The following is a 22,621-nucleotide window of genomic DNA, read 5'->3' as shown; positions in this document are numbered from 1 at the left end:
CGATGACTGGTGAACATCCCTTTCAGACCTTATGATGGAGGAATGCCATTGATGAAGAAGCTGCAGATGGTCGAGCATAGGACACTACACTAATGGACTCTTACAGTGAGATGTCCTGAAGCTGAGATGACTGATTTCCAACAATCTCAACTATTTTCCTATGTGCCGGGCGCGACTTCAATTGACTCACTAAAACTAACCCCATAGGTAACTCTTCCGAACCCATGCGGTTCATTTGAGAGAAAGTTGAGAAAATCATGCGATTGGCATAAGGAGATTTCTGATGTTGAGTAAAAAGTTCTATTTTCCAAACAAGTGTTGAATGGCATGATGAAAATCTTGTTAGTGAGCAGTGAGAGCCAATTGCATAGATTAACATCTCATTATTAGTTAATCTTGCTTCACTTACATATAACTTCCTGCCACAAAGTACTAGCTTGCTAAACAGTGAAATTTGGGGTTCAAATCCTAGTTGTGTCTACACATCATATAAAAAAAAAGAAAAGAAAAAAAAAAGTATAACTTCCTGCCAAAGAGGGGAGGTGATGGCATAGTGATATTATTGCTCAACTGTTAATTCGGAGACCCAGGTAATGTTCTGTGGACGTGAGTCGAATCCCGCCATGGCAAATGATGGAATTTGAATTCATTAAAAACATCTGGAATTAAGGATCTAACGACGACCATGAATTGATTGTTGGAAAAACCCATCTGGTTCACGAATGTCCTTTAGGGAAGGAAACTGTCATCCTTACCTGGTCTGGCCTACATGTGACTCCAGACCCACAGCAAATGTAGTTGACACTTAACTGCTCTCTGGGTAAATAGGAATGGGCAATAAATACTAGCCTAGCCAGCGACGCCCACATCCCATGAATGAGTCAAAAACAAACAACAATATTACAATTCCAAACATGAAAGCCAATGCAATAACAGAGTTCATCACTTACTCTTATGGCATTTCGTTTGGACATTAGTCATCAACACCTCAATGTACACTCCTTGAGCAGTGACTCTCAACCTGCCCCATTTACAGACATCAGCATCAGACATGTACAAGCCTTAGTGCATCATGACACAGCTCCCACCCATTTTCATTCAGTTCTACAATTTAAAGCTGCACTTTGGAATGCAATAACACCTTCCACTGTAATGCTGCTGACAGGACACCTTGCACACAGGGACAGGTACCCATCAATGATTTTTTTTTAAAATAATCACTCATTGGATATGGTTTTGCTGGCTGGGATAATATTGATTACCCATCCATAGGTTGGTTGGATTGGATTAGGGTGCATCTTGTCTCCTTGGAGGAACAGCACTTCATCCTCCACCTAGGTACCTTACAGTCCTCCAGACTCAACATTGAGTTTAAACATTTCAATGTGTGAACATGTCCCTCCATGTTTATTACCCACCGCTACATCCCAAAGTCATGGTTTGTATAGCATACTCCCAGCACAGGCAGCCCATTTTGAACTACTCACAGTTCCCATTAACATCCAATCAACTTTTAGTTATTCCCTGGCTTATTTATCAGCAATATTTGTGTCTGCTTCTTTTTTTTCCTCTCTGCCTCTCTGGGCATCTTCTCCATTTATTTGTCTTACTCCTTCTCGCTCCATTCCACATTGTTTGCATCTTAACCACTGATACAATCCCAACCTACATGTTTTTGAAATTAATCTCTGCACAAATTATTTTACAAGTATATTAATGAAAAGAGAATTGCTAAATATGAGGTCCAACTCCTGATTGGACAGAAATAACAATTTATAAATAGCAACAATAAATATTTCATGCCTGTCTTTATTGAAGAGATTACTATAGATCTGAGTGTTGCTATGTGCAGGAGGAGTGACCTGAATAATAGTCACTTATTTAAGAAAGGCTCATTGAACTAACCTAAATAATAGTATACGAATTTCAAAAGCCTTTAATTAAAGATATTGATCCAGGAAAAGGAAAACTAGTTAGGAGTAACTAACAACAATTTCAGAATGGATGATCATGCTTGACAAATATCATAAAATTCTTTAAGTGTGTAACAATAAATCTGGAAATGTTGTTTTAGGAATATCTTCAACAAGTTACCAGAAGCAAGAATACTAGAAATAATGAAAGAAGTTGTAATTAGCAAACTGGATTAAAAATTGTTCGCAAGGGAGAAAGCAGAGAGCTAAGCGCAGTTTTTCTCACTGTGAATGGAAGTGAATAGCCATGTGTAAAATACAGTACAGTTCTCAGGCTAGTGATGTTAATGACTCAAGACTAAATTAGACAGAGACCAAGAGGAGTGTTGCCAGAATTTGCTGATGAATGTGAAATAAAGGTAAGTCTCCTCTCAACCAACGAAAGCCAAAAGAAGATTTTGCTAAAGGAGAAAAATGAACTAAAATGTGGTAGACAGGGATTCATTCTAAGTACCTGCAAGGTGACTCATTTTGGGAACAGAAGTTCGGAAATAAACTCTAACCTGAAGTTAATTCAGTGCTTTTTTTGCTCATCCTTCCTAATATTTCATCCTTGGGCTATGCAGCCATCTTTCCTTCTGTCTCTCTGAACATTACAACACTTTTCTATGGCAAAGGTACTAAATAAATGCAAAGTTAAAAATCACACAACACTAGGTTGTAGTCTAAGGTTTAATTGGAAGCACACTAGCTTTCGGAGCGGCGCTCCTGTTGCTCCGAAAGCCAGTGTGCTTCCAATTAAACCTGTTGGACTATAACCTGGTGTTGTGTGATTTTTAACTTGTACACCCCAGTCCAACACCGGCATCTCCAAATCATAAGTAAATGCAAGATGTTTTGAATAAGGTTACTAAATAAATCTGAAATCTCAAAACCCCACCTAAATATGGCAGAAAACATCCTCTCCCCAAATAGTCCAATTATCTAAAACCAAGCTACTATTCCTGGAAGACAATATAAGTCAACAATGTATGTTCCATCTGAAAATTGCTACAGTCAAAGACGTGGCTCCTTACCTCTATTATGTATAGCACCACATTTTTGTAAAAACAGTAAAGGATGCACTTTGTCACACGGATATAACTCCAGGCTCCATGGACTAATAAAAGTTTTTCTAAATATGAAAACTAGAATTAAAAAAGCTTTTATCAGTATCACAAAAACTTCTTTTAAATAACAATAAAGAGTAAACAATGCACATGATGAACAAATCTGCAAAAAAAAAGATATTAAATACCAAAAGTGTTGTAATATTCAAAAGAAAATCAGGTTTACAAAATCAAAGATCAACATGCAGTAATTTCCTCAGTGCAGTAAAGCTGAAATTGTGTTACATTAAAAATCAGAAAACATTTTAATATGTTATTTATAACATGATCAGGCACTATTTTCAGTCCACCTTTCTTTGACCAGTACAGGGGCTCCGAACACAACCCTTTCAGCTTCAGCACATACATAGTTAGCTAAGGCTCTACATTTTTCATTTCTTCCACTCTTAGTGGAAGATAAATATTGTCTTTCCTTCTGTACAGAAGATAAGAAGGCCCGATTTAAAGCTTGGCACCAGACTATTGGCACTCATTCCTTTATTCTACAATTGTAAGCCTATCCATTGTATTATAACTATCTACTCAAGCTGACTGTATATCCTGAATTGTGTCACTCCATGGGACATGTTCCACAGTGTTCCTTGAACAAAACATGCCATCAATAGTGTGTCCTGGACAGAGAATGGTTAATGCGGTTAGAGGCAGCATAAGGAATGCAGAATAAGTGTTATCGCCTTGAGGATGTTGCATGCAATGAAAGATGTAACTGATTAACATCCCACATTAACTCACAATCTATACTTGGAGTTTGATGGAAGGTTTGAGAATTTCATCTTTACTTTCACTTAAGAGTCTGATTGACAGAATTTATTCTTTGGGCAAGATGGTCCTTGCTGAATGAGCAGTGGAAAGTTCACCAATGATTTGTGATTGTAAGGTGCAAGTTAGTCTGTTAAATTCACAATGTGTACATAGGAGCCTCAAGAGATAGCTGCCATCAACCTGAAGTCAGTTCTTCCAGGTCAAGTGAGTATTGTTATGAAGTTGAAGGCATGTACTGTACCTTTAAGACAGAGTGAATGCAGTTCTGAACTGAGAGCTTACAAGCACCTGTGCATATGACTAGATGGCAGTCTCAGAGTGCACTGGAAAATTGAAAATATGTAGCATTTGGCTGTTAAATGGATACCCGAGTTGGTTGCTGTTTTGACAACAATTCAAATTTAACCAGTTTAAATTATGCCACAGGATACTAAAACCCAATCACTTTTGAATTTATTGTTTTGCCAAATATGAAGTAATAAGGCGATCCAAGGTTGGGGATTTGAAAATTGGAGAGACAGCAACTGCCATCGAGACCCAAGAAATTAGCAAGCACTCTCCATCAAAAGGTACCTTTTCATATGAAACATATTTGTGGTAAAAAGAAAGATGATGACCAGGGAGATCTTCAGTTGGAAGACAGACACTGAAGATGACAGTGGCTGTGTGGCTTTAAAATTAAGTTGATGGTATTTAATAAGTGTCTTATTATTATATTGCTATAGAGTTGGAGGCAGATAATAAGCAGTTAAGAGAAAGGGGGGGGGATTAGAGTTGTGAATAGTTGTTATTTAATGTTCACTTTAGAGTTAAAGAATAAGCTGAATTTAAGTAGTGGAATTTGGGAGTTCTCAGTCACTCACATTTTAACAGGTTACAAGACGAGGTGAGCTTTTCTGGGTGTTTGGTTTAATTAGCAGAGGGGTTTACCTCCATGTCGTAACAGTTTGGGGCTCGTCTGGAAGCTAAGTTTTGCCTTATGCACCAATGCATATTCATCGGCCATCTCTGCTGCTCTTCTCACTTTTTGAACTTTCTGTTCATCTATATGAGTTCAAATCATCTTGGGAAGTGAGTTTTAAACTCCACTAGCAGAACAATCTCTCTTAGGGTCTCATAGGTCTTAGCTATTTTTAAAGGTGTGTACCAATCTATCAAAATTACCATGTTTAATTCTTTCAAACTCAACATAAGTCTGACCTGGTTCCTTCTTGATGTTTCTGAACCACTGTATATACGCTTCTGGTACCAACTCATAAACACTAAAAATAGCCTGTTTGACATCTGCATAATCCCTTGACCCTTCATCTGACAGCTCTGCCTATCAGCTTAGTCTGAACTAGCATTACCCTTCAGTGCTCTGACCACTCCATCTGCTTAGCCACTGTTTCAAATGAAATTAAAGCTTCAACATCTTTGTCATCAAAATGTGGCAATGTTTTAACTTATTTGCATACATCACTATCTTCTCTCTTCACCTCCATCCTGTTAACTTGACTTTGCTGACTAATAAGCAGATTCTGAAGTTCAAATTCTCTCTCCTTTTCTCTTTCTTCGTTAAGCTAAGAACTTTCTCTCCCTTTCTTTTTCCTCCTTCTCTCATGGATCTTCTTTCCCTTTCTTTATCTTTTTATATGCCTTAATGGCAATTTAAGTTTTTCTAACTCTATTGCACTTGTCGGTTTCTCTGATACTCCTAAGTGCTTGACCAACTCGATTACAATTTCAGCTTTCCTTTTGTCCCTGGTTAAACCCAATTCTAACCTATTTGCTAATATTAAAAGTACATCCTCTGTCTTTCTAAACTTTCTTGGCACATTTGGGAAGCATCTTCAAATCTCAGAACCCCTTCAGCAATGTTAAGAGCCATTTCCTTCACTTTTAATTCAACCAACAACAAGTAACCAAAATTAAACAATTTGTTTCAACTAAGTTTTATTTTAAAATCTAGGACACTCTGATAAATAAATTGATGTTATTTTCTTTAAATAGTGGAATTTGGGAGTTCTCTGTCATTCATATTTTAATAGATTATGAGACAAATTGAGGTTTTCTGGGTGTTTGGTTTAATTAGCACTGGGGTTAGCACCATGTTGTAACAGTTAAAATATGAGTGACAGAGAACTCCCAAATTCCACTATTTAAAGAAAATAACATCAATTTATTCTTTAATTCTAAAAGTGAACATTAAACAGCAACAATTCACCCCTTTCTCTTAATTGCTTATTATCTGCCTCCAAATCTATAACAATATGCTGTTCCAATAAAACACTTACTAAAATTCCATCAACTTAATTTGAAAACCACACAGCCGTTGTCATCTCTTGTGTCTGCCTTCTGGCTGAAGATCTTCCTATGTTGTTGCCTTTCTTTTCACTGCGAATATGTTTCACATGAAAAGGTATCCTTGATAGAGAGTATTTCCTAGTTTATTGAGTCTCTCTCAATGGCAGCTGCTCTCTCTCCAATTTTCAAAACACCTGCATTTTCATATCCCCAACATCGGATCGTCTCATTGGTTCAAAGTTGGCAAAACAATAAATTCAAACTCGATTGGGTTTTCGTATTCTGTGGCATAATTCAAACTCTACAGCATGGTGCTGGAAAAGCCCAGCTGGTCAGGCGGCATCCGAGGTGCAGGAGAATTGACATTTCAGACATAAGCCCTTTATCAGAAACGTTGATTCTCCTGCTCCTCAGATGCTGCCAGACCGGCTGTGCTTTGCTAGCACCACACTCTAGACTCTGATCTCCAGCATCTACAGTCCTCACTTTCTCCTAGCATAATTCAAACTGGTTAAATCTGAATTACTGTCAAAACAGCCGTTGTTACGTATTTTCAATTTTCCAGTACACTCTGAGATTGCCATCTAGTCATATATACAGGTGCTTGTCAGCTGTCAGTTCAGAACAGCATTCACTCTCTCAAAGATACAGTACAGACCTTCAACTTCATAATAGTATTATGCAACTTTGAAAACAAACACATTCCATACTCTGTGTCAGACCAATAGAAATATTATAAGTTTATTTTTCACTCAGACAGGGTTTAGAGAGTCACCCACTGTAAAGGGAATTGGAGCCAAAAGTAAATCAGTCACTGAAATGATAAGGAAGAAAATTCCCAAATTACAAGCAAAGTACTTCTCAATAAACCAAAATCTCTGGAATAATGATATTCAGACCTTTTTTTAAATGAAAGTTATTTTCAATTATTTACAATCTATACGAACAATTCTGATGAAAAGAAAGGGTAATGTATTGAAATCTGCTGATGATACAAAGTTAAGTGGAAAGTGAAGCTGTGAGGAGAAGTTGCACTAGACTGGTCTCTGGGATGAGGGGGTTGTCCTTTGTTGGGAGGCTGAGAAATTGAATAGAAAATCTTTGGGGTTTAGGGTTAAAAAGGGACGCGATCTCAATGAAACTTCGAAGATCCTGAAGGGACTTGACAGGGTAGACATTGATTGTTCCACTGGTTGAGGAATCTAAACTGCAGAGGGCATAGGATCAGGTGAGGGCCAATCATTTATATTTGAAAATAGCATAAGTTACGCCACTCAAAGTGTGTGCAACATTGAAATTCTCCAGTGGAGAGGGTTTTGAATCTTCTGTCATTAAATACATTTAAGGTCAGGGCTAGACAAATTTTTGATCTCATCGAAAATCAAAGGTTGAGCAGGCAGATGAATGGAATTGAATCCCAAAATCAGCCATGATTGTTCTGTCAGGCAGTCAAGCACTTAAGTCCTGCACTCCAAACTCTCCTCCTTCCTTCTGGTTATGTAACATAAAATTTTAATTGATAATAAATTTGCTTGCCCTGGTAAGAAACGGTACCAACTTTGATAGTTGTAAAACATTCTGACTACATGTAGCATTTAATAAACAATGAAGTGGATTTTAGATCATGATCAATAAGAGAAAGAATTAAAGTCTCTAACCTGTGCTATAGAGTAATCAGATGAGTTAGTGGCTTGTAGGCCTTCATTGCCACTAATCCCCACTCCAACATGTGCAGTCTGAATCATCCCCACATCATTAGCTCCATCTCCGATGGCCAGGGTGATAGCATTAACATGATTTTTCACCATGTCTACTATTTCAGATTTTTGAAGAGGAGAAACTCTGAAATGAAATAACATATAAATCACTATGACAGCTTTGGATCTACAAGATTTTTGCATAATACACAAGGCCTGAAACAAATACTGGTACACTCCAGCTTTTTATCATTTAAATGACATGCTAGCTTCTGGGGTTAATTCATAAAACACTGAGCATGAAATATTTAGCAGTTCAGAAAGGCATAACCCCAATTAAGATCTTGTACGTCATCATGCTTGGCTTCGGGAGGCAGCCAACGTAATCAAAGGCTCCTCTCACCCTAGTTATAATCTCTTCTAACCCCTTCCATCAGGGAGAAGACACAAAAGCTTAAACATGCATACAAAGAGATTTAAGAACAGCTTCTTCCCCGCTGTTACTGACTTCTGAATGGACCTTTCAAATTGAAAATTTAATGCTGATCTTGCTTTTTGTGCGCTTTATCTGCAGCCTTAACATTGTATTCTTTGCGCTGTTCTATTACCTTACTGCACTTCGTATGGTATGATCTGCCTGTACTGCACACAAAACAAAGCTTTTCATTATACCTAGGTACGGTGACAATAGTAAATCAAATTAAAGACAAAACCATTCATGTCCACATCGAGCAAAACCTGACAATGCTCAAGCCTGAGCTAATAAGGGACAAGTATTATTTGTGCCACACAGTGCTGGGAAATAACATAATCAACAAGACAGAAGCTGAATATCTCCCACTGATAATCAACAGCATTATGATAGCTGAAACCCGATCATATATATTCTTGGAGGCAAGGGCTAGTCTGGATATTGTAAACTACAAACTTCACTGTAAAAGCTAAATAAACATTGGGGTGAAAAAGCAAGTCAGAGGCTACAGATTCTGTGGTGTGCAATTTATTTTCTGACTCCAGAGTCTGTCTCTTGTCTACAGCGCATAAGCCAGGAATGTGACAGAATATCTTCCAATTGTCTGGACGATTGCAGTTCCAAAGAAACCTCAAGTCATATGCTATTATCCAGGACAAATTTTTCTGGTATTCCATTTAACACCTGGAACATTCACTCTCTTCATCACTAGTACCCAGTGATATAGTGTGTACACCACATACAAGATGCACTGCAGCAACTCACCTGCATGAAATCTAGGGTCTCAACCTGAGGAAGGCAGTAGACATCACCTGCAACTTCCCCACTAAGTCAAATACCATTCTGACTTGAAACTATATCACCATTACAGGTAGTTCTATTAATACACATGTTTCGTAAACATGATTTGGCTGTAACACAAGTTGTGAATTGCAGACTGTTTTTGTTATACAGTGAATTCCCGTTCACTGTTATGCGATTCCATTATCAGCCAGCTGTGATTTATTCTGCTGGCGCATCAATCGTGACAGGTTGTTGTCTGTGCGTGTGTATTTTTTTGTTTCTACCTGCAACTGAGATAGGGGAAGTGAACATTGGAATACTCTGCTGGAATACTTATTAGAACCATGCGCAGAGTTGGGTAATGGGGGGGGGGGGGGGTGGAAATGAGTGGGAAGAGAGAGGGAAAGAGAAAGGGAGTGAAAGAAGGTGCAAAGGTGCAACTACAGGGATGTCCAGCAAGTGTTGGAGAGTAAGCAGGGCCTTTTGTTAAGCAGTGGCTCAGTTGCTGCCTATCTGAAGCCTTAACACATGACGACTTTACAAGAGAGGGTGTATGTGAGAGGAAGGGGGCAGGTGTTAAATTAAGTGCGGACCACTGGTGACCCTCATCTCTCCCACCACACCTATTTCCAAGTTCTGCCTGGTCCAAATTCACCCAGTGTTTGTTTGAAGGGGAGGTAGGGATCTGAGAATATCTCTGAATCCCAACTCCCATCAAACCCTCCAGATGTTCCGATCATCCCAGCCCTATAGCCACCCCCTCAAAAAAAAGATTTTACTCACATGAAACAAAAACTTCTGCAAGTTTCACAAAGCTTACTGGCAGACAGCCAGGTTCTGGATAAACCCCACTCTACAAGGAGCCGGGAATACAATAATACACTGGGACATTTCACTTGTAACAACTTGGCATATCTGTAACTGACCAGAAGTAGACAGATTTTGCTAAACTGGTATCCCTCACCCTGTTTTTTCCCAGAGGCCCCATTACTTCTATTGCACCATTCTCTGTAACACAACGTTGCACAGGATGTGCAATGCATTATAGGAGAACTACCTGTACTTCAATGTCTTGGAGTCAAATTCCTGGAACTCCATCCCTAATAACACTGGGTGCCCATAAACAAGAACTACAGCTGTTCAAAAAGGCAGCTTGCCAGCTTTTTAAAGAACAATTAGGGATGGGTACTAAATTTTGGTCTTGCTAGAGATGCAGCTTGAATGAATAAAAAGAACAAATCAAGAAGTATTCTTTTAAATATAAACAATAACTAAGTCTTTGCTTGTAAGCTGTCCAAGCTGGAAAGAAATTCACATATCAACTCTAGGCTAGTCCTTGTTCTTAAAACTGACAATATCTTTTGATTAAATGCCAGAAATTCATGAACTGTATTTGCAAAGCTTCAGGACCAGATGCCCAATCATGATCCTATGAACAGTGGAGAACAACAAAAGCATTAAACACACATTGGGTAAATCACTTTTGTTTTAGTAAAAATGATGATCACTGATAAATTATTCACGTAAAGAACATCTTTATCTCAATTGCACATACCCATACAGTGTTTGGTGACTGGTTCAATCAACAGCAATGTCAAACATAAAATCTTGGGACTCAAACTAGTCTCACTCCAAGAATTGGGAATAAATTGACTACATTCCAGGGAATAACTGCATTGTACATGGCGTCATCTTTTGGATGAGACATTAAAATCAAGGCCCCACCTGCATGGACTATTTCAAGGAAGAAAACAGGAGTTACAGCAATATCCTGGGCAATATTTATCCTCATCAAATCACAAAGGCAGTGTACTGCATTGCTATTTCTAAGAATATCTCTGCATGGAACCTGACTGCCACATTTCGAAAGTACTTCATTGACTCTACGGCATTCAATACAAAGCTCTCTGTAAAAGCAAGGTTCTTCTTTTACATTTTCTGATAACACTACCTTTTAAGATGCTTCATTTTGACAATCCATTATAAGATTTAAAAAATCACTTGTACGACACCCAGCAACCATCCTTGTATAATGCTCACACTGAATCCCTTTTCCTAATACCTCAATAGCTGTAAGGTAACAGTGACTTCAACTCTTAGACTGGAGATAGTTTCTTCTGGAGCTATAACATAACTGAACTTCACTATATTCATTTTAAAGTAGCCTTCTCCTTTGTGATCATCAGTAACTTCTTACTGTTAGATAAGCTAGTTTTATTCTATTCTTTACAGGAGCACCGCTCTTCACACTCATTTCCATACAAAGAATTTACAGAACTTCCCATAACAAAAGAAAATTGAAACAAAAACTTCTCCCTCTGAGTATGGGTGTTTCCATTAGGTTTAAACAACCAGAACATCTGCTTTCTCTCAACAGATGTTGCAAGATCTGCTGAGTTTCTGCAGCAAATGTTTGCTTTTGTTTAGATCTTCAGCATCTGCAGTTCTTTGTTTTAGTTTAGACCTAATTCCTTGATAGGCATCTAGTACTTATTTCAGTAATCAGTTAATTTATTTTATTGCTGACAATGATCATTTGCTTCATATTTCAATGTTTGCATTAAGATAGTAATGAGTAATGAATGAACTATGCTTGAATTTTTTGTTTTACACTTGCACAGGTTCATTCTGATGTTGGACAGCTAAAAGCTTAAATTTCTTCATAAATTCAAATGGAAAATCAAGAAGCTTCACTGAAGGTTCAGTGAATAAGTACAATATCAATTTAGTTCTAAAGTATATAAATCGCATAGATTCCATAACTGATGTTTGATAAGATTTATCAGTTTATTTAGGATACAGCAACAATGAGGGATCTACAATTGGTTAACATTCCCTGGTTGGAGAAGGGTTGGTTTTGGAAAGATTACAAATGATCCTTGTCCTTGGTCAGCATTACTCTCCAGTGAAACAAACACAGAGAATGAGAGAGAAATTCAGCATGTCTGGCAACATCTGGTGGAGAGAGAAACAGTTAACATTTAGAGTCTGGTATCAGTGCACAGATGACGTCTTGCCCTGCTCTGGTCATCTTGCAGTTTCCCTCTGAAAGTCATAACATTGTGATGTGCACTTGATTGCTGCATTACTGAAGTAAAATAAGCTAGTTCTATGAACAAACATCATTTTTTTTTCACCTAAATGTTTTGAGTAGATCCATTTTTGGCACGATTTGGAGATGCCGGTGTTGGACTGGGTGTACAAAGTTAAAAATCACACAACACCAGGTTATAGTCCAACAGGTTTATTTGGAAGCACTAGGCTTCGGAGCGCTGCTCCTTCATCAAGTGGTTGTGGAGTATAAGGCTTGCTTTCTTCTGAAAGCCATTTAAAAATGTCATCTGGAGCACTGCAATTGTGTGTAGGCTTGGCGAGTCAGGCTCCCCCTGCTAGTCACCACTTCTTTGCTGACCAGCATGAGAAGAAGGGCTGTTTACTCATGTATTTTTGTGTGTGTGTGTGTGTGTGTGTGTGTGTGTGTGTGTGTGTGTGTGTGTGTGTGTGTGTGTGTGTGTGTGTGTGAGTGTGTGTGAGTGTGAGAGAGAGAGATATGGTGATTACAGAGTGGGAGAGATTTGGTGGGGAATGAAAGGGTTAAATACAGTTTGCTGATTGGGGTAGAAAGAGGCTAATAAACATACATGCTCTATGTGCCTATGTATTTACACCTATATGTGTATGTATATGAAATGCTCAACTTGGTTGAGGTTTAGCATCTTTGATGCTGTGACCATCAGGGGAAGGTCAAAATGGATAATCCACTTGGCAATTCTTGCTGAAAACTGGGCTACAAACGTTTCGGTCTCGTCGTCTGTAATACGCTAGGCTCCTCCATCATTGAAGATAGGAATGTTTGTGAGTCTCTCTCAAGTAATTGCTCAGCTTTGATATCGATCTATTGATTGTGCAAGAGATTTGCTCTGTCTATTGCATGTTGCTTCTCTGTTGGTTAACATGCATATATTTCTGTTCTGCAATGTTACCAGATCAGAAGGTTATTGTTTTCTAAGATATGACTGAATTTGCTCCTGACAGACTTTCTTGTAATCCATATTGAAAAATGGTTGGTCCCATATTGAAAAATGTTGATAACAGAGTCAAATCATGAGATTGCAAACTGTGGTTGAATACAATTGTGATGGTAATGTCGGTCCACAGCCCTGCATGGATGCCCAGTTCTGAGTTGCCCTATCGGTTTTGACTCTATTCCACTTGACAGGAAGTACAAATTACAATGGTTGGCTTCGCAGATAAGAAGAAGGTCTCTATCTCCAAATAGATACTTTAAGGCAGAGATAAATATCTCCCCGACAAGCAAAAGAGTGAAAGATTACTAAACCTAGAGCAATTAAGGTCATTGCTGTGTTTGACAAACACCTCAGTGTTTTCATATCCTTTAGCCTGCATTTAATTCAGAATCAACCATAAAAGCAGCAATAAAACCATAAACAATTAAACAGAACTAAATTTAACCTTCACTTAATCAAATCAAAATAAGTAATTATTAAAAATAATCCAATTCTATACTGTCCACCCTCAATAAATCAGTACTCCATACTGAACATGACTTGGAAGAACCAATGAGGGGATCAATGGCACTGGATATAGTCTGGGTGGGTTGCTTCAATGCCCATCACTAAGAGTGGGTTGGTAACATGACTATTGGCAAGTCTGGCCTCATCCAGAAGGATATATCCATCAGTTTGAGTCTGCAGAAGATGGTAAAAGGGAGAATTTAGCTTGACCTCACTCTCATCAACCTCCTGGTGCTGATACATTTGTCTACAACATAATTGATGTTGTTACCTCACACAGTCTATGAGCAAATGAATTAGGACTAGACCATTCAGCCCAGAAAGAACTTAACTACAAGTGGAGAGTTGTTTTCAGACTGGAGGCCTGTGACCAGTGGAGTGCCACAAGGGTCGGTGCTGGGTCCACTACTTTTTGTCATTTACATAAATGATTTGGATGCGAACATAAGGGGTACAGTTAGTAAGTTTGCAGATGACACCAAAATTGGAGGTGTAGTGGACAGCAAAGAAGGTTACCTTAGATTACAACAGGATCTGGACCAGATGGGCCAATGGGCTGAAAAGTGGCAGATGGAGTTTAATTCAAGTAAATGCAAGGCGCTGCATTTTGGGAAAGCAAATCTTAGCAGGACTTATACACTTAATGGTCCTAGGGAGTGTTGCTGAACAAAGTGACCTTGGAGAGCTGGTTCATAGCTCCTTGAAAGTGGAGCCGCAGGTAGATAGGATAGTGAAAAAGGCATTTGGCATGCTTTCCTTTATTGGTCAGAGTATTGAGTACAGGAGTTGGGAGGTCATGTTGCGGCTGTACAGGATATTGGTTAGGCCACTGTTGGAATATTGCATGCAATTGGAAAGATGTTGTGAAACTTGAAAGGGTTCAGAAAAGATTTACAAGGATGTTGCCAAAGTTGGAGGATTTGAGCAATAGGGAGAGGCTGAACAGTCTGGGGTTTTTTTCCTTGGAGCGTTGGACGCTGAGGGGTGACCTTATAGAGGTTTACAAAATTATGAGGGGCATGGATAGGATAAATAAACAAAGTCTTTTCCCTGGGATTGGGGAGTCCAGAACTAGAGGGCATAGATTTAGGGTGAGAGAGGAAAGATATAAAAGAGACCTAAGGGGCAACTTTTTCACACAGAAGGTGGTGCGTGTATGGAATGAGCTGCCAGAGGAAGTAGTGGACGCTGGTACAATTTCAACATTTAAAAGGCAAATGATTAGGGTATATGAATAGGAAGGGTTTGGACGGCTATGGGCCGGGTGCTGGCAGGTGGGGCTAGATTGGGTTTGGGATATCTGGTCAGCATGGACGGTTTGGACCAAAGGGTCTGTTTCCATGCTGTATAGGCTTTGTATAGGCTTCAATTAATTATTTGAATGTGTTTTAGATATTAAGTTTTAAAATACAATTCAACAAAGTTGCTCTTACAGAGCTCAGAAGCAACCAACACCATTGAAAAATGGTAGGAAAATATACCTGCACTTCACATGTTCAGCTCAAAGTTCCAATTAATTGTGAGAAACTATGAATTATTTACAACCATTCAGGTGGAAGCAACAATTTGGACAAACTTAGTCTCACCTCAACAGAAAACTCTAATATCTACAAAAGTTTTGTCTGTCCTCGTGTTTAATCACATTTAACTCTGTCTCGTGGCAATTAACTGCAATCAAAGCTAACAAAATAGAGCAAATTCTAGCTCATTTTAAACTTGCAACAATACACAAAAAAAAACTTCAATTATGCAAATAATTTGAGTCTAGCCACTTGCACATTTAAAAATATTCAAAGTTCACCAGAGAACAGAAGTGTTGAGATTCTTTTCAAACAGATGCCATTATGGTAGCCCACAAATCTACCAATACACAACAGCTGTTGATAAACCTGAAGGACCCTATACCAGCAACCAGCAAAACAAATGTCATTTGCAATATACCATGCAAGAACTGTAACAACACTACATTGGACAGACAGGCAGAAAACTAGCCACCAGGATACACGAACACCAACTAGCCACCAAAAGACATGACCCACTATCACTAGTATCCTTACGTACAGATGAAGGAGGACACCACTTCGACTTGGACAACACATCCATACTAGGACATGCTAAACAGAGACATGCACAGGAATTCCTAGAGGCCTGGCATTCAAACCAGAACTCCATCAATAAACACATCGATTTGGACCCTATTTACCAAACTCCAAGAAAAAGAACCAGAAATGGTATCGCCCACCTTAACAGACCAAGACACAGAAATAGAAAGCGGGACAGAATACCAGCACTTTATTGGAGGCTCACTGATGATGTTACCTAGCATGGTGACGAAACGTCTGAGAACAAACCTTCCAGTTCAGCGATAAACTTACAAACTGAACCTCAACCTGAGCTACAAATCTTCTCACAAATCACAAGTAGATTCACCATTTAAACTCACTCAATAGTTGCAGAACTGGAAAACAATCCGCTAACAGGTTCTTTGACAAACTCGACTTTTAAAATCTTCTGCATATGCTGGTTAAGATCTTAGTCAATTAAAATGAGAAGTTGGTCTCTATTTATTCTTGTGAAGAATATCTAAGAAATAAGATCATTCAATGTTATGATGTTGCTGGCTGATTCTGAATTAAACGTATTCTGAATTAAATGGATGTGAAAATGCTTTGACGTAAAAGACTTTTACTCAAAAACACTGCTTTGATTTAGACTGTTCTAAGTTTAGTAATTGTTTAATCTCTTGCTAATCAAGGATCTATCTATCTTTGTTTTAAAAAATCTATTTGGAGATAAAGTCCTTCTTCATGACTTTCTATACTATTAAAATTTAAATTTAAAGAAACAGATAACCAACCACAAAGTGCAATGCAATGCAGATTTCTGATATTATGAAGCTACTCATTCTTCCATCACTAATCCTCTGTCAACTGCTTGTGTTCATAGGAAAATTCTTGAAATGGTTGCGGGATCACATTGCTCTGTCTATCACTCGTTGCTTAGCATGCAAGTAGTCCTGTTTGGTAGCCTTACCAGGTTGACACTTCATTTTCAGGTCTGCCTAATGCTGCTCCTAGCATGCCCTCCATTGAACCAGGGTTGATCCCTTGGCTTGATGGCAATGGTTGAGTGCGCCTTTGCCAGGCCATGAGATTGCAAATTGTGTTGGAGTACAATTCTGCTGCTGTTGATGGTCCACAGAGCCTCATGGATGCCCGATCTTGAGTTGATTCTGTTTGAAGTCTGTCCCATTTAGCACGGTGATAATGCCACAAAACATGAAGTAGGTTATTCTCAATGTGAATGCAGGATGTTGTCTCCACAAGGACTGTGCGGTGGTCACTATTACTGCTACTGTCATGATGTATCTGCAGCTGACAGATTAGTAAGGATGAGGTCAAGTATTTTTTCCCTCTTGTTGTTTACCTTACTGCCTACTGCAAACACGATCGAACAGCTATGTCCTTCAGGCCTGACCAGCTCGATCAGTAGTACTGCTGTCGAGCCACTTTTCGTGGTAGACATCGAAATTTCCCACCCAGAGTACATTGTGCGCCCTGGCCATATTCTGTGCTTCCTCCTGGTGTTGCTCAACATGAAGGAATATCAATTCATTCAGGACGATACATAGTAATCATCAGGAGGTTTCCTTGAACATGTTTAACTTGAAGCCACGAGACTTCATGGGGTCCAGTGTCAATATTGAGGAATCCCAGGGCAATGCACTCCCGACTGTATACCAGTGTGCCACCCGGTCCGTGTGGTCTGTTCTGCTAATGGGACAGGACATATCCAGAGATGGTGATAGTGGTGTCGAGGTCATTGACTGTGAGGTATGATTTTGTGAGTGCGACTATATCAGGCTGGTGCTTGACTGGTCTGTGGGACAACTCTCCCAATTTTGGCACTGGTCCCCAGATGTTAATGAAGAGGACTTTGCAGGATTGACAGGGTTATTTTTGTCATTGTCATTATCGTGCCTATGTCGTTGCCAGATGATCCATCTGGTTTAATTTCTTTGAGACTTTGCAGCAACTGAATGGCTTGCTAGGCAATTTGAAAGAGGAATGGAGAGTCAACTACACTGCTGTGTGTCTGGAGTCACATGTAGGCCAGACCAGATGAGGATGGCAGATTTCCTTCCCTGAAAGACATTGGCGAAGCAGGTTGTTTTGGTACAATCGACAATGATTTCATGATCATCAGTAGATTCTTAATTCTGGATGTTTTTGTATTTAATTCAAATTCCACAATTTGCCATGAACCTGGGTCTCCAGAACGGTAGCTGAGTTTCTGGATTAATAGCCAAGCGATAACACCACCATGTCATTCGCCTCCCCTACAGTTAAAGGTAAAGTGCACCCCAAAATCTTACAGTAGGCAGTGGTAATTAGCAATCTTTCCCATTTTTGATCTGATGCGATGAGAACTCATGGAGTCCAGAGTCAACTTTGATAACTTCCTGAGCCAATCCCTTCTGGCTGGTAGGTCTGCCCTGCCTGCACATGGAACAGGATATCTTTAGGAATGATAATTGAGTCGTCTTGGACATTGGTTATTAGGTATAATTTGGTGAGCATCACTTTGCATAGACTGCTTGAATAGACTGTCAAAAACCTTTTCAAATTCTGGCAAAAGTCCCCACATGTTCACGAGGATGTAGCAAGGTTGACTACATTTTATTATTTGTTTCCTTTGCCAATGCTGGTGGTGGTGTGGTTTAATCTTGTACCATTTTTCTGCAATGATTTGATACAACAAAGTGGCTTTCCAGACCATTTCCAAGGATGGTTAAGAGTAAATTGAATTGATGTGAATTAAAAGATACGTGCAAGCTTGAGCTTGTACAGGTAACAGATTTCTGCACATGAAGGATATTACTGAACCAGACTAAAAATAGTTGGCCTCAGACTCAGGCTCAGTTTTGGTGGATAAATTCCTGAACAGATCATGGCATAGCCTCCTATCAATTTAGAAAGACAGTCCTCACTGGTGAGTGACCAGACTCTGACAGATCTCTCTGCAACTTCCAGACTGACTCAGTGCTAAGCTCTGGATGGCAGGGACTGGATGGCTAACTAGGACCCATTCCCTGGGCTGTAGTGACATAGTTCCAATGACCCTGGCTAGCCCAAATGGCCAACTGTGTCTGAACTCCTGGACTGAAACTGGACAAGGTCCTAAGTTTACTGTGCTGCTGTACCTTCACTAAAGACTGTACCCATAGACATTATTCCACTTAAGACTTTGAGACGTGACCATTTGGTTGAGGCATGTGGAGTGTGAAAGCCACGTAAACATGCTTCCAGTGTCCACCCTTGTTGACTTATTGCTACTAACAAACATGACAAATTGCCTGACTTTGGGTCTGTGATAAAAGGCAAGGGAGGTCATGACATAGATGCTGGAATGCATTCAAACATGCACAAAGTAAGCTTAGCACTAAGAGAGCAGGTTGAGAGCCCTAAGAAGCTCCCTGTTTCAATCCAGGAGATGGTACCTGCTTCTGGCCTGGGACCAGTGCACAATAAAAGATGTCAGAAGGTTGGAACTCTGCCGCGAAGATGGTGGAAATGAGGTGTTTGGATATTTTTAAGATGGGGTGGATAGGTTCTCATTTGGCAGGATCATTAGGGTAGATGAGAATGTGGAATTCGAAACAGCCATGATCTCATTTATTGGAGAGTGGAGCAGGATTGAGGGGCCGATTGGTCTACTTTGGTTCCTACTTTGTATGTTTGTATTCCACATCCTCAATGAAGGGGGAGCACAACACATAACTGAAAAAAAGACAAGGTTGGGGACCTCGTCCTCAGCCAATTCAATTCACTCCTTTTGATATCAATAAACAGGTGAAGGCACAGGCTACAGGCTTGCACTCTGGAATTTGTTGCACCCCTGGCAATGCTGTTCTAGTACAGCTACAAACTTGCATGACAACAATGGAAATTCCCCAGTTACATCTTATACACAAAATGCAGGACAAATCCAACCTGGCCAGTTACCACTCCATCAATCTACTCTCTATTCTCATTAAAGCAAGAGAAGGGATCCTGAACAATTCTTGCTTTGTAATAACTTGCTCACTGACTCCAGATTGGGTTCAACCAGAGCCACTCAGCACCTGATCACATTTGAATCTTGGTTCAAATATGGATGAAGAGATGACCTTCAATGGGGAGTTGAGAATGTGGCACTCAGGACCCTTAGCAAATTAGACTCAATGGGAATTGGTGGGAAAACCTCCCTGCCAGCTGGAGTCACATCGAACACAATGAATGATGGTTATGATTGCTGAGGATCAGTCAGGTCAGGTCCAGGACATCACTTCAAGAGTTCCTCAATTGTGCCCTAGGCCCAACCATCTAAAACTGCTTCATTAATGCCTTTCATCTGTCATAAGATCAGAACTGGGGATGTTCACTTATAATTGCACAATGTTCAGCACCATTTGAGATTCCAGTGATACTGAAGCAGTCCAAAACCAAATGCAGCAGAACCAGGCCAATATCCTAGCTTGGACAGACATGCAGTCAGTAACATTTGTGCCAGACAAGTGCCAGATGAAGAGCATCTCCAACAGGAAAGAATCTGTCCATTGCCCCTAGACATTCACTGGCATTACTACCTTCAAATTCTTCCCTACCAACATTGTGGGATTTCCATTGACCAGAAATTAAATGTAAATGTTGTGGTTACAAGAGCAGGTCAGAGGCTAGGTATCCTACAGCAAGTAATTCACTCCTGACTCCCCAAAGCTGTCCACCATGTTCAAAGCACAAGTCAGGAATGTGATGGAATACTTCCATTTGCCTAGATGAGTGCAACTCCAACAACATTCAACACACATATCCCTGAGTAAATGGTGTATAAGTAGATCAGCATATGATCTCACTGCTTGGTGATGGAGTAGACTCAAGCAGCTAAAAGGACTATAGACTGGAGATCAAAAGGTATAGGAGCAGAATGAGGCCATTCAGCTCATTGAGTCTGCTTTGCCATTCGATCATGGCTGATATGTTTCTTAACCACATTCTCCTGAATTTCCCCTGACTAATTAAGGACCTATCTCTATCTTAAATACATGCAATGACTTGGTCTCCACAGTCTTCTGTGGCAACAAGTTCCACTGATTCACCATTCTCTAGCTGAAGAAATTCCTCCTCATCTCAGTTCTAAAGGGTCATCTCTTCATTCTTCATTCTGGCCTCAGGACTTAGTCGCTCCTACTAGTGGAAACATCTTCTCCACGGGTCCACTCTATCCAGCCTCTCAGTATTCTGGAAGCTTCAATGAGATCCCTCCTCAGCCTTCGAATCTCCATTAAGTATAGTCCCAGATTCCTCAACCCTTCCTCATTTGGCAAGCTCTTCACCCACGGGGTAATTCTTACAAACCTCCTCATGATTCTTTCCAAAGCCAGTATATCCTTCCTTAGATATGGACCCCAAAAACAGCTCAAAATATTCCAAATGTGGTCTGACCAGACCATTAAATAGTCTCAGCAGTACATTCCTACTCTTGTATTCTAGCCCTCTTGAAATGGATGCTAACGTTGCATTTGTGTTCTTCACTACCAGCTGAACCTCCATGTTAATCTTAATAGAATCCCGAGCTAGGACTCCCAAGTCCCTTTGTGCTTCAGATTTTTAAAGCCATTCCCTATTTAGAAAATCATTTCTGCCTCTATCCTTGCTAGCAAAGTGTGTAACTTCACATTTTCCCACATTGTATTCCATCTGCTACTTGTTTTCCCACTTTTCCAGCTTAAGTTCTTTTGCAGTCTCCCCACCTCCTCAATACTATCTGTCCCTCCACCTATCATGTGTCATCTGCAAACTTAGCAATAATGCCCTCAGTTCCTTTGTACAGGTAGTTAATGTATAACATGAATAGTTGTGGTCCCAGCACTGACCCTGCGGAACTCCACTGGTCACCAACTGCCAACCTGAAGATGATTTCTTTGGCCCTACTCTCTGCCTTCTGCCAGTCAGCCCATCCGTTATACATGTCAATGCCTTGCCCCTGACTGAACAGCATCCTGTGTGGCACCTTGTCAAACATCTTCTGGAAATCCAAATAGAACACGGCCATTGACTGTCCTTTCCCTAACTTGCTCATCATCCCCTCTAAGAATTCCAACAGGTTTGTCAGGCATAACCTGACAAAGCTGTGCTAATTCTGCTCCATTTTGCCATCCATTTCCAAGTGCTCTGCAATCTCATCCTTCATAATGGATTAAAGAACAAAGAAAATTTCGCCCTTCAAGCCTGAGCCGATCCAAGTGCACTGTCTAAACCTGTCGGTCAATTCCTCAGCATTTATATTCCTCTGCTCCCCACCTACTCATGCATCTCTCCAGACACATCTTAAATGAATCTACCGTGCCTGCCTCTACCACTCTGTTGGCAACGTGTCCCAAATGCCCACCACCCTCCGTGTAAAGTACTTGCCGCATTTATCCCCCTTAAACTTTCCACCTCTCACCTTGAAAGCATGATTCTGGTTATTGAATCCTTCACACTGGGAAAAAGCTTGTCTCTATCTAGCCCGTCTATACCCTTCATGATTTTGTAAACTCTTAAAATCTTACCTGAGATTAAGGTCAGACTAATGACCAGCCTATAATTTCCCATCTTAAGCCTCTCTCCCTTAGAACACAGAACAATACAGTGCAGATATTTGGCCCTCGATATTGCACTGATCTGTGAATTAATCTAAACCCATCACTCTACACTATCCCATCATCATCAATGTGCTTATCCAAGGTCTGTTTAAATGTCCCTAACGTGGCTGAGTTGACTACATTGGCAGGCAGGACATGGAACGCCCTTACCATTCTCTGAGTAAAGAACCTGCCTCTGACATCTGCCTTAAATCTATCACCCCTCAATTTGCAGCTATGCCCCCTTGTACAAGCAGCTGTCATCATCCTCAGAAAAAGATTCTCGCCGTCCACCCTATCTAATCCTCTGATCATCTTGTGTGTCTCCATTAAATCCTC

General features: G+C 40.0%; 1 protein-coding gene across 5 annotated transcripts in view; it reads right to left on the bottom strand.

Annotated features, from left to right (window-relative positions):
* The window catches only part of atp8a2 (ATPase phospholipid transporting 8A2), a 561,594-nt gene that overhangs the window by 131,194 nt on the left and 407,779 nt on the right, over nt 1-22,621 (bottom strand). For all 5 annotated transcript variants that reach the window (XM_072577324.1, XM_072577326.1, XM_072577325.1 and 2 more), the window contains 2 exons: nt 7,789-7,972; nt 2,990-3,100 (listed from right to left, as the gene is read on the bottom strand). In XM_072577324.1, coding sequence (XP_072433425.1) covers nt 2,990-3,100; nt 7,789-7,972 — 295 coding nt within the window. The remainder of the gene's footprint in view (nt 1-2,989; nt 3,101-7,788; nt 7,973-22,621) is intronic.

This window comes from Chiloscyllium punctatum, chromosome 9 (assembly GCF_047496795.1).
Source record: "Chiloscyllium punctatum isolate Juve2018m chromosome 9, sChiPun1.3, whole genome shotgun sequence".
NCBI classification, from domain to species: domain Eukaryota; kingdom Metazoa; phylum Chordata; class Chondrichthyes; order Orectolobiformes; family Hemiscylliidae; genus Chiloscyllium; species Chiloscyllium punctatum.
The sequence above is the reverse complement of the archived record's forward strand: the minus strand, read 5'-3'. Positions and strand labels throughout refer to the sequence as shown.